We start from the raw sequence: 12,214 nt of genomic DNA, 5'->3' as shown, positions 1-12,214 counted from the left end.
TTAGTACTAGCTCTATTTGGAACACAGTTTGTGGACAGTATACACATATACCACTGAATGTGCCTGCAAAATCATGTAATTGTAAGATACAGAGTTCAGGACATATAACGTCATAAACATGAGAGTTCAGTTTTTGACAGACTCCGAGGAGAGCTTACTGGTGGAAGCCCGTAACTGTGGCGGTAGACCGGCTTGAGGTAACTTTTCGATTCCGTGATTGTGGAAATCACGTGGTTTAGAGGCGAAGAGCTCGTGGAGTCATGTTTGGAGCGCATTTTCAACTGGAAAAGAAGTTCACTGAAGGTTGTTCGATAGAGAGCGGAAAAGGTGAAGATCAGATGAAAAAGGTGGTGCTGAATGACTTCCCATCCTGGTTCCTGTACAGTGCCTTTTTGTCAGTCTAACAGAATGCTGGCAGGCGTTATTGTGGAGTAGCATTATTTCATCACTTCACGCAGCCTTTCTGGTCGTTATTCTTGGATTGCGTCTGCAAGACGTCTCAGTTGTCGACAATAAATGTCAGCAGTGACGGTCACACCTCGGGGAAGCAATCCGTAGTAGACCACACCGTCGCTGTTCCATCCCATGCATAACGCTTCTTTTGTGGATGCGCGTAGGTCTTTGTACGGGGAATTGCTGCTTTGTATGCGCTCAACCGTTCCTGTCTTTTCGTTATGTTAGCACAGAGACACCATATATCGTCACCAGTAACAATACAGGATAGGAATCTCGGTGTTGTTCGTGTGCCAATTGGTGACGAGCAAGCAGAAATGCACACACGCATGGCAACCAGCTGACTTTGTAGTTTAGGCTTCGAGCGTGCGGTACCGATACACCCATTTTTGGAGCCTTCCCCATTGCATGCAAATGTCGCACGAAGTTGGAATGATCACAGTTCACCACATCTGCCAGTTCTCGAGTACACTGACATGGATCATTGGGGATTAATGCGCTTAAAGGATCTTCCTCAAATCTTGAACGTGGAGGGGTCACTAATGTCAAAACGATCCTCCTCAAAACGATAAAACCAGTTTCTAGCCGTGCTTTGTCCACTTGCATTATCCCTGCACATGGCGCAAATGTTTTTGGCTGCGTCCGCTGCTGTCACCCGCCTACTGAACTCAAACAGAAGAATATGTCGGAAATGTTCCGATTTCTCCATTTGGTACTCCATTTTCAGCGTCCATAGCTACACCCATTCTCTCCAAATGACAACATGTAAACTCAAACAGCAGCAGAGAACAACAAATAAAAGCGACATTCTATCAATAAATCCATAGCAACCGGAACACCAACGTGCGAAATAAAAGCGCTACGAACTTACGCACTAACCTAATATAATTACCAGGCGGTCACTTGTACTCGTAAGACAGTATGTCTGGGATGCGTTAAAGAGGGTTACGTCCACAAGTTGCGAACAAGGTTTCTTCGTTTATTAGAGAAACGGAGGACTGAGAAAACCCCTCGTAAGTGTTCTCAACTTGAGCTCCGCTAATCCACTCTAAGCCCGCTGGAAGTTAACTCACAGTAGTCGAAGAGTTATAGAACGGCCAGCCATCGCCAATTGAGCGGAGAAAGAAATGCAGGGAAAACTTGTCCTCGAGCATTTGTGCAGAAAAAAAGAAGATCAAAACCGCTAAAACAGAAGGTATTCCGAAATATGTGGAGTGTATTAAGCAAAACAGTGAAGCGTGTTAGTATCCGTGGAACAGGAAGCTAACTGTAGGCACCTGCTGTGACACCTTTCCTCATAAACACTGCTAGTTACGTACTAATGAGACCTCCGGCGAGTACTGGTTCTGTAAGACTGCAGCAGGAAGTGGGCGCCACGCTGGAGGCCGGCACAGCCGCCCACGCAGGCGGCCGGCGGACAGGAAAGGACTGGTCGTCAGTCAACGACAGACAGGCGCGAGGTCGCGCTACTTGGAGGCACTGCCCACATCTGCCGCCATTCTCCTACAGGTTGCGCTTATCTACTCACAAATGGGAACCCAAATGTTGTGGTAACAGGTAGGTAAGGTCTCTTTACCAATCTGAACCAGCCGGCCATTGTGGCTGAGCGGTTCTAGGCGTTTCAGTCCGGAACAGCGCTGCCGCTACGGTCGCAGGTTCGAATCCTGCCTCGGGCATGGATGTGTGTGATGTCCCTAGGTTAGTTAGGTTTACGTAGTTCTAAGTCTAGGGGACTGATGACCTCAGATGTTAAGTCCCATAGTGCTTAGAGACATTTGAACCAATCTGAACAACCTCCTCGTCAGATTAAAACTTCATCTTGCTGCTTTCTGCCTCCCTCGAAGTAGTATCTCTGTTGGCGAGCGGTTCGCAAGTCACAGTCTCATTGCCACAGGTATATCAGAGACTGCACCCCCCCCCCCCCCCCTTCTCAGCCTCCACGAGTCGTCTGTTCTTGTGGTTTTAAAAATATATTTTATTTAAGATTCTGGCTGTATGCCCTATCTGTCGTCAGCTGACCTACAGGAGGGAAGTCAGCTCGCTCTGTTCTTCCATGAGATCGAGAGCACTGCAAACACTGGCGCTTAGGTTGATGCCGTGTTCCTAGACTTCAGGAAAGAACTTGACATCGTCCCGCACTGCTGTTTGAGATTTGGATTAAACACTTCCTTGCAGATAATATTCATCACGCCGCTCTCATCAGAACAAAATCGACAGGTGTAAAGTTAATTTCCGAAGTACTCCAGGAATTGTGATAGAACCGTTACGGTTCAAAATGTCTATACACAGGGGCAACAGAAGTAATTGGATGACAATATGCACATACACAAATGGCGATAGCATCACGTACACAAGGTATAAAAGGGCAGTGCATTTGCGAAGCTGTCATTTGTACTCAGATGATTCATGTGAAAAGGTGCCCGTCGGGATTACGGCAGCATTTCGGGAATCAACAGATTGTGAACGCAGAATGGTAATTGGGGCTAGACGAATAGGACATTCCATTTCGCAAACGATTAGGAAATTCAATATTCTGAGATTCACATAGTTAAGAGTGTCCCGAAAGTACCACATTTCAGGGATTATCTCTCACCACGGACAACACAACGGCCGACGGCCTTTACTTAACGACCGAGAGCAGCGACGTTCGCGTAGAGTTGTCCGTGCTAACGGGCAAGCAACACTGCGTGAAATAACAGCACAAATCTATGTGCGACGTACCACGATCGTATCCGTAAGGACAGAGCGGCTAAATATGGCGTTCATGGGCTCTGGCAGCAGGCGATCGACGTGAATGCCTTTGCTAACAGCACGAAAGCGCCTGCAGTGCCGCTCCTGGTTTCATGACCACGTCGGTCGGACCTTAGACGACTGGAAAACCGTGGCTTGGCCAGATGAGTCTCGTTATCAGTTGTTAAGAGGTGATAGTAGGGTTCGAGTGTGGCGCGCACGAAGCCGTAGACACAAGTTGTCAACAAGGCATTTGCAAGCTGGTCGTGGCTCCATAATGATGTGGGCTGTGTTTGCATGGAATTGACTGAGTCCTCTGATTCAACTGACGTATCTTTGACGAAATGGTTATGTTCGGCTGCTTGGAGACCCTTTGCAGCCATTTATGGCTGTTATGTTACCAAACAATGATGCCATGTTACCGGCCCACAATTGTACGCGACTGGTGTGAAGAACATTCTGGACACTTCGAGAGAATGACTTGCTCACCCAGGTCGCCCGACTTGAATCCCATCGAACACTTGTGGGACATAATCGAGAGGTCAGATCGTGGACAATATCCAGCACCGGAAACACTCTCGCAATTATGGAGGGCTACAGAGACAGCAAGGCTCAATATTTCTGCAGGGGACTTCCAATGACTTGTTGAATCCATGCCACGTCGAGTTGCCGCAATACGCTCGGGAAAAGGAGGTCCGACACGGTACTGGGAGGTATCCCATGACGTTGGTCACGTCAGTGTATATCCGCCGATAATTTGGGCAACCGTCATACAGAGCGATGTAAACCGTGGAAAAAAACTGCTTTCGCCTTTTAGTGGCAGATAGGCACAAAACGCGACGAGTCGCGGACACACACACAGTTCTGAACCAGCAGTTAGAGACAGTTCAGTTCAGCGTATTAGGACTACGTTCCGTCTTAGCAGTCGCTATTTACTGTGTAATAGAAGAAATACGAGTGTGTGCAATATTACTACTAGTTATACTCACTCTTATCATAGACTGCCAAGAGACAGCAACGTTATATAGATATCATTGTATTAGGTTTAGGACATCAAGTGTCACACATCAAATAGCACCGAAGTTAAGTATCATTTTGTAACATACTCTTAATAAATGTTATTGGTTATTCCTCCTGTGTTGCCACATTTTTGTTATATTGACGCCCTGTCAGACACGTAAGTGTGTAATCTGCCACCTTTAAATAACTAGGCCTATAGCAGTAAAATCTCTTCTCTGCCACCGTTGATGTTTGGGGTGAATTAATTGTAGCATTCAGTTACAAAATTCGCAGCTCCATCTTTGCTGGAAGAAAGGATGATGAGGTACTGGCTGAAATACAGCTGTGAGGACGGTTCGTGAATCGTGCTTGGATAGCTGAGTCGGTAGAGCAGCTGTCCGCGAAAGGAGAAGGTTCCAGATTCGAGTGCCGGCCTATGTGACCGAGCGGTTCTAGGCGCTTCAGTCCGGAACCGCGCTGCTGCTGAAGTCGCAGGGCAGGTTCGAATCCTGCCTCGAGCATGGATGTGTGTGATGTCCTTAGGTTAGTTAGGTTTAATTAGTTCTAAGTCTAGGGGACTGATGACCTCAGATGTTAAGTCCCATAGTGCTTAGAGCCATTTGAACCATTTTGAACCAAATTCGAGTCCTGGCCCAGCACATACTTATAATATGCCAGGAAGTTTGAAAAACAACAGCTCCTGTCTGTCACTGTGTCACGTCTCCACGTCGAAGCATTTTAGTGCGCTGATTGCATACAATGAGGTGGCCCATACACCACTGCTCTGCCAAAGCCTACGTCGGCGATGGAGATCCACACGACAGCCTAACACCAGTTCTACACCACCCATAGTGTTTCATAGCGTCTAGTCTGCTTTTTTAAAGACGTGGCCGATATTTTATTCATTAAATTTTCTGCTGTTTATTTCGAGTTCTTACATCGCCCCTAAAAACCTTGACACAGATGAAACGTTAAGCTGTAATTTGCCTCCATTTCCTTCCTTTGAATTCAGTTTATTACTAATGTTACAGCTGACGGTAAAAGCAGGTAGACGGACTGAGAAGTGTCCGTGAAACTGTCAGCAATAGCGGCGAGTCTTCCGCAGTTGACGACTGGTTAACAGCGATTCGCGACAGAGCCCGCGAGCCCATAGCGGCGTTTCCGCTCGAACGGTCCCCCTAACGAGTTGGCCTGCTAGCTTCGCGATCGCAGCAATTAAGCGAAGGTAGCGGAACGATCGGACGAAACAGGAAGAGAAAGGTAGTGTGGGGGCGGGGAGAGTGCAGGAGAGAAGAGCGGTGCCAGACGCCCACGCAGCAGCTACCGGCCTAATGAGGCGTCTCCCTCCTCCGTTTATTCCGTTTCCCGCCCGAGAATTCGCTCGCCTTCGACTTCCTCGGCTATCCAATTCGTTTAATGAGGCCGCCCCCGCTCGATCCAGTGAAAACCTCGCAAAACAAACAAACAAAGGCACGGAGGAAAAGTGCTCGTTACCTCACGCTGGAGTGCACTCTGTTGAAAACGCATGTTTCACAGTTCTCGGTTAACGTGGACAAATTATACAGTCGCGGGTGTAACAGCTGGAGCAGGTGACCGAATGGCCGAAAAGCTCCCCTACCCACTACAGCTTGCAAGGCACAGCTACAGCGCTACAGTGTACACTTCCTTTGCGTCTCGTTTTTTTCATTAGAGATTGAAATTACCCCCGGTCTTTCATAAGAAGACTGCGCGAAAATTACAGTAGATACAGAAAAGTGACACGTATCAGTGGTTGGCACATCTCTCCAAGTTTCGGTTCGTGATCGCACTGGGGTTAGGCGTGTCACAACATGTGGTCAAACCATCCACTCCGTAAGGTCGCATCGAAGTAGTTCGCACCTGCAGGTAGGCAGCCCAATGTGCAGAGTTCCACAGCGGGCTGCTGCCGCGCTCCCAGGCCATTCGTGTGAGCGACTTCAATGAGCTGAACGAGCGTATCGAAGTTTGCAGTTCCACAAACGGTGCCCATATCGAGCACCTGTAATCTGAGTTAAATACTTACAGAGATGCTCTACCCACTGATATACGTTTGCTCTGTACAAGTCTTGTAGTTCTCGCGCAGTCGTCTTCTGAAATCCCAGAGTAACTTACCAATAACCCAGTGTTCCGCATAAATACATAAATACTGAACTGGATGCACTTCTCATACCATGTAAAGGGTCTGCCATAATTAACACCAAAAACTAATAGGAATAAAAGAACACAAAAACGGAATGAAAAACGTTTCCAATAAACATGGGTCAACACACTAACTGTTTGCGAGGTACTTACGAACAAGCCTCCACCAACTTCCGTATGAAACACTGTCCTAGTTAGTACAAACGTATTTGAAATTTAAACTTTTCGATGAAGTCTCCATCTAACTGGCCTCACATTTATACGATAGCAGAAGTACAACGCTACTTTAGCACAAGTGTGAATTTACTCCACCCTAAGCCATGATCAATAGCACATCGTTTCCCACTGGAGATTAAACGTGCTGCTAGTAAAAAGCACATGGTTGCAGAAGCAGTGTCCCATTCCCTTCTCTGCGTTACCACGCACAGCACTTTACTGCCAACTTGTAGCTTACCACATTACAACGAAGTGCTGAAGTTCTGTCAGTTCCACAAATCTGGGTGTCTTCATGCAGCGTCACTGTCCTAGCACGGAAGCAGCACGTAGGTCTCAAGTCCATCGATTTTGATGGGAAGCTTTTTCGAATTACAGTGAAACTGCTAAGGGTTTTATGTACCGTAATCTAAATGGTAAAGTCGGTAGTTTATAGGGATGCCAATTATTTTTATTATAAACATATTCCGTCGTAGAAAACAGAAAACTGATTTCTACGTGTTACATAATTTGAACTTGAAAGAGTTCAAACGATAAATCATCTATCAGTTTCGTAAGTCAAAATTCCGTTGTTCACCGCTTTCTAACCGAACAATAGATATTATTAAGATATCACACAATAAATTAGACAGTCCTAAACACTGATATGCTTTGCTCGCAGACGACCAACATCAACCGCGCGCGTCCTAACGCCATCATATAGGATGACCCAAAAGTCCATTAATATTTTAAAATGCACTACTTCACGGAATAATGTAGGTGCAACGGTAAAAATTGACACACCTGCCTAACATTACATGAGGTTTCACTGAAACCAAAACTGAATGCAAGAATAGCGCTGGACAGCAACACGTCGGTGTGGCGTCCCATGACAATCGTGTATATAATGAGCTGAAGTGAGAGAGAGTTAGATCATCCCTAACCTTCCCGCAAGGTACCACTTTTATGCAAGATGGCGCTCCATTCCATAATGCTACATATGTTAAAGACCTCCTGCACACATCGTTTGGGGAGGATCACGTGCTGAGCCGCACGTCCATGCTTTGCCTCCCAGATCCCCAGACCTCAGTCCATGTAAATACTGAATGTGAGGTAATACCTGAAGTCGCAAATCCACAACGATCGTCCGACCTCATTAGCGATGCTAAAGGACAACAACCAACGGCAATTTCTCACCACATCTACTGATATGCTGTACATTCCTGCTCACGGCGCTGTTCCTCGACTACAGGTATCGAATGAGGGCTGACATGTTGAGCTTTTGTTATAAAGAATATCGTCTTTCATATAAATCAACTGTTTGCTAATTATCAATTTGTATTATCTGAAGTGCCATCTGTTACTCAGTTTGTACACTCTCTTTGGTTTCAATAAAACCTCATGTCATTTGAAGCAGGTGTATCAATTTTTACCTCTCTACTTACATTATTTTCATGTAGTATTGAATTTTTAAATGATAACAAACTTTTGGGTCATCATGTACTTAGTAGTGATTTGTTGATGTTACACTGACGATGACACACGAAGTCATTAATATTTTTTTTATCGAAAAATAACTACAAAATGGTGGTCTGGATACGTCATAATATTAGTAGAAGAGTACTCATGAGGATTTCCCATTTATTTTGGAATATACCTCAAGATTAATTTAGTTCAGTTAATAAACAAAAATAAGGGTGTTAGCGCGCGGACAAGAGGATAATCCTCTCCAGCTTTCACTACACCGGCCAATTACAGCGCAAGTAGTTTCTGCTGGCGCAATTTCCCATGACTGCTGCATCTGTTGTGGTTGCCTCATTCCACCTTGTGACGTCATACGTCTGATGTAATAACCTCGTTAAATTCAGGTGTAATACGTAATAATAAAGTAATGGCTCTAACAGGCAGGAAAGCTACGGCACTTGCACTTGTTGAACTAACTGTACTACGTGTCATCCTCGCATTTGGATGCAATGCTTCACTCCTCTCTGCAGTAAGTTATGAATTCCGTACAGCACACCTGGTCATCACTTAGACCTGCAAGAACGTCGAATTCGATGCTCTAGTTCTGCAACCGTATCAACGGGAGAACTATACAGTTCGCTTCGCTTTTCAGGTGACAGATGGCAATCTGATTAAGCCCGGGCGCCTGTATACCATGCAGTAATTGGGGTGGAGCTTAGCAACGGTACGGATGATGCTCCCACTAGGATTGGAAGTGTCTTTTGGCTTCCCAAATTGCATCGGATTTCGCAGTGGTGAGCCTACCCAATGATGCTAGAAATCGCGGATAGAGGTTCTCACAAGATAAAGAGAACTCTTTTAGTTGACAGTATGAATGAAAACTTTACAGCATAATACGTACGGGAATAACCACAACTAAACATCCGCGAGTTTGTTTGAAAATCGTCTGAGAGATTATTGCTGTAAATCCGCTTTCATTTCCCTGGAGCTAGGTGGGCACAGCAGTGACATCTGTGTGCCTTAAGATTTAACCTGATGATTTTCCTAGTTTCTAGAGTTCAGGGCACATTCTTTTATGGAATGATGATAGTTCAAACTGCGACAGGGCCAACGACAATCAGTGTTAATGCCTCATCAACAAATATAATTCTTACGACACGAAGTGACTAGAGAACACCTCAGTTCAGGACTGCTAACAAGGAAGCCCTTGAGTGCGAGGTCGCAAAAGACCAACGATGTTTACGGCATTCGACGCCCCACAAATTGTCTACCATGCAACGACAATATTCGCTGATAATGGCAACTGGGAACTGGACTGGAGGTATCCAATGTTGAGCAAGCAAGATGAGTCAGTGGAATGTGTGGTGTCGTACACGCTCGACTGTGCATATAGGCAACACACACGACACAGGTCTGTAAGTCCACGGTATTGGTGATAAGTCCCGAAACACATGTGCTACAAAATGCCACTGTTTCCTGCGCATGTACCCCGACATCAATATGGGATATGATCACCATGCACACGTACACAGGCCGCACAAGGGGTTGGCATACTCTGGATCAGGTGGTCGAGCAGCTGCTCGGATATAGTCTCCCATTCTTGCACCAGTGCCTGTCGGAGCTCATGAAGTGTCGTAGGGGTCTGAAGACGTGCAGCGATACGTCGACCGAGAGCATCCCAGACGTGCTCGATGGGGTTTAGGTCTAGGGAACAGGCAGGCCACTCCATTCGTCTGATATCCTCTGTTTCAAGGTACTCCTCTACAATGGCAGCTCGGTGGGGCCGTGCGTTATCATCCATCAGGAGGAAGGTGGGACCCACTGCACCACTGAAAAAGCGGACATACTGGTGCAAAATGAAGTCCCGATAAACCTGACCTGTTACAGTTCCTCTGTCAAAGACATGCAGGGATGTACGTGCACCAATCAAAATCCCACCCCACACCATCAAACCACGATCTCCATACAGGTCCCTTTCAAGGACATTAAGGGGTTGGTATGTGGTTCCTGGTTCACGCCTGATGAAAACGCGGCGAGAATCACTGTTGAGACTATACCTGGTCTCGTCCGTGAACATAACCTGGGACCACTGTTCCAATGGCCATGTACTGTGTTCTTGATACCAAGCTTTACGGGCTCTCCTGCGACCAGGGGTCAGTGGAATGCACCTTTCAGGTCTCAGGACGAATAAACCATGTCTGTTCAGTCTTCTGTAGACTATGTGTCTGGAGACAACTGTTCCAGTGGCTGCAGTAAAGTCCCGAGCAAGGCTACCTGCAGTACTCCATGGCCGTCTGCGGGCACTGATGGTGAGATATCGGTCTTCTTGTGGTGTTGTACACTGTGGACGCCCCGTACTGTAGCGCCTGGACACGTTTCCAGTCTGCTAGAATCGTTGCCATAATCTTGAAATCACACTTTGAGGCACACGGAGGGCCCGTGCTACGACCTGCTGTGTTTGACCAGCCTCCAGTCGCCCTAGTATTCTACCCCTCATAACGTCATCAATATGTATTCTTTGAGCCGTTTTCAACACACAGTCACCATTAGCACGTCTGAAAACGTCTGCACACTTACTGGCTGCACCATACACTGACATGCACCAACACACCTCTGCGTAAGTGGACTGCTGCCATCGCCACTGTGCGACGACCGCTGGTCAAATGCACCGCATGGTCGTACGCCGAGGTGATTCAAACCCGCAAACAGCCCACCAGATCGTTGTTTCACCGTGTATCAGCATTATCCTTAATTTATGAGCATGAGTGTACATCAGTACAATGATGACGCTACACGACATGAAGCAAGCGTCGAGCCACGTAGTTCATTAGCCCTGTGAGACTGGGAGCCACAAATCCTGTCTCCAGTAAAACGTAGTAAAGGACAATCGTTATCCAAGGAGCGAGTACTAAATATAATTACGTACATGGAAGATCAGATTTCGAATACGTCCGTAGTAATATGACCGTATAGGGCGTAGGAAAAACTACGGATATCAAGGGAGGACAAGGCGCTGAATGCTATAACCAGACTGTGGCTCACTCACTACTAAGTCTTCTGCATACGAAATATTAGTTCAAGTTATTACATGAATGATAAAAAGATTTACTTAACTTGATACAATCCTTTTCCACAAGAGTGCTTGGACTGCTTCAGCTGTCAGGTTACGGACGCCGTCAAGCTCGGCTTCATATTGACCTCCATGCGAGAGCAGTGCCATGCTGAGTGAGACGGCCGATATACGAATATATGGTTTTTCTCTAGCCATTAGAGCGATATCGCGGTTTTCTAGGGCCGTTCGAGGCATATCACGACCGAGGAGAGTTACACATGAAAAAACGACGCTTAACAGTGAAACGTCCACACACGGCATGTGCCTCAATAAACTAACTGTGTGGTATTGAGTTACTCCTGTAGCCAGGAAGAGCGCCAGATCTGTCCCCGACAGAAGATGTGTGAAATCATAGCCGTGCGACACCACAGTCGGCAAGGTACACCGATACCACAGACACTAGCGATGTGTCTTGCGGTCTAAATACACTGCGGCATTCGCTGCGTAACCATTACGAGTCTGGTGCTCGAGTGTACTTCAGAGCAACGTCGCTTGATCGCCTACTGACGAGGACGACATCGGTGAAGGAGCATGACGAGCCGAGCTGCCGGCGTTGCGGCCGCGCCCTGACTCACCTTCTCGCAGTCCTCCTCCAGCCGCACGACCCTCTCCAGCTGCAGGAACAGCTCCTCCTCCTTCTCGTGCAGCTCCAGCTCGCGAGACTCCAGCTTCCGCTCCAGCTCCATTCGCGCCGCGCTGAGTCCATCTCGCTCCGCCTGCAAAACAACAGTACAGTACCACGTTAAAGAGTGTTCATACACTACAACACGCAGGAAATGTCTAATTTTGTGCTAATCTAACATGAGACAGCCTTCTATTAGGATCACAAAAAAATGGCTCTGAGCACTATGGGACTTAACATCTATGGTCATCAGTCCCCTAGAACTTAGAACTACTTAAACCTAACTAACCTAAGGACATCACACACATCCATGCCCGAGGCAGAGAAAATCCCTGACCCCGCCGGGAATCGAACCCGGGAACCCGGGCGTGGGAAGCGAGAACGCTACCGCACGACCACGAGCTGCGGACTTAGGATCACACATACATTGATATATTACATGTGAGTATAAAGTGCTATACAGAAACCTCCCTGCCGCCGTTGGA

At 46.9% G+C, this 12,214-nt stretch overlaps 1 protein-coding gene across 2 annotated transcripts in view; it reads right to left on the bottom strand.

The window, feature by feature from the left end:
• Positions 1-12,214, bottom strand: part of LOC124612474 — a 775,045-nt gene that overhangs the window by 130,020 nt on the left and 632,811 nt on the right. For both annotated transcript variants that reach the window (XM_047140706.1, XM_047140707.1), the window contains exon 5: positions 11,683-11,823. In XM_047140706.1, the coding sequence (XP_046996662.1) occupies positions 11,683-11,823 (141 nt within the window). The remainder of the gene's footprint in view (positions 1-11,682; positions 11,824-12,214) is intronic.

The sequence above is a fragment of the Schistocerca americana genome, chromosome 4 (assembly GCF_021461395.2).
Source record: "Schistocerca americana isolate TAMUIC-IGC-003095 chromosome 4, iqSchAmer2.1, whole genome shotgun sequence".
Classification (NCBI taxonomy): domain Eukaryota; kingdom Metazoa; phylum Arthropoda; class Insecta; order Orthoptera; family Acrididae; genus Schistocerca; species Schistocerca americana.
Note: the sequence above shows the minus strand (reverse complement) of the source record. Positions and strands in the feature narration are given on the sequence as shown.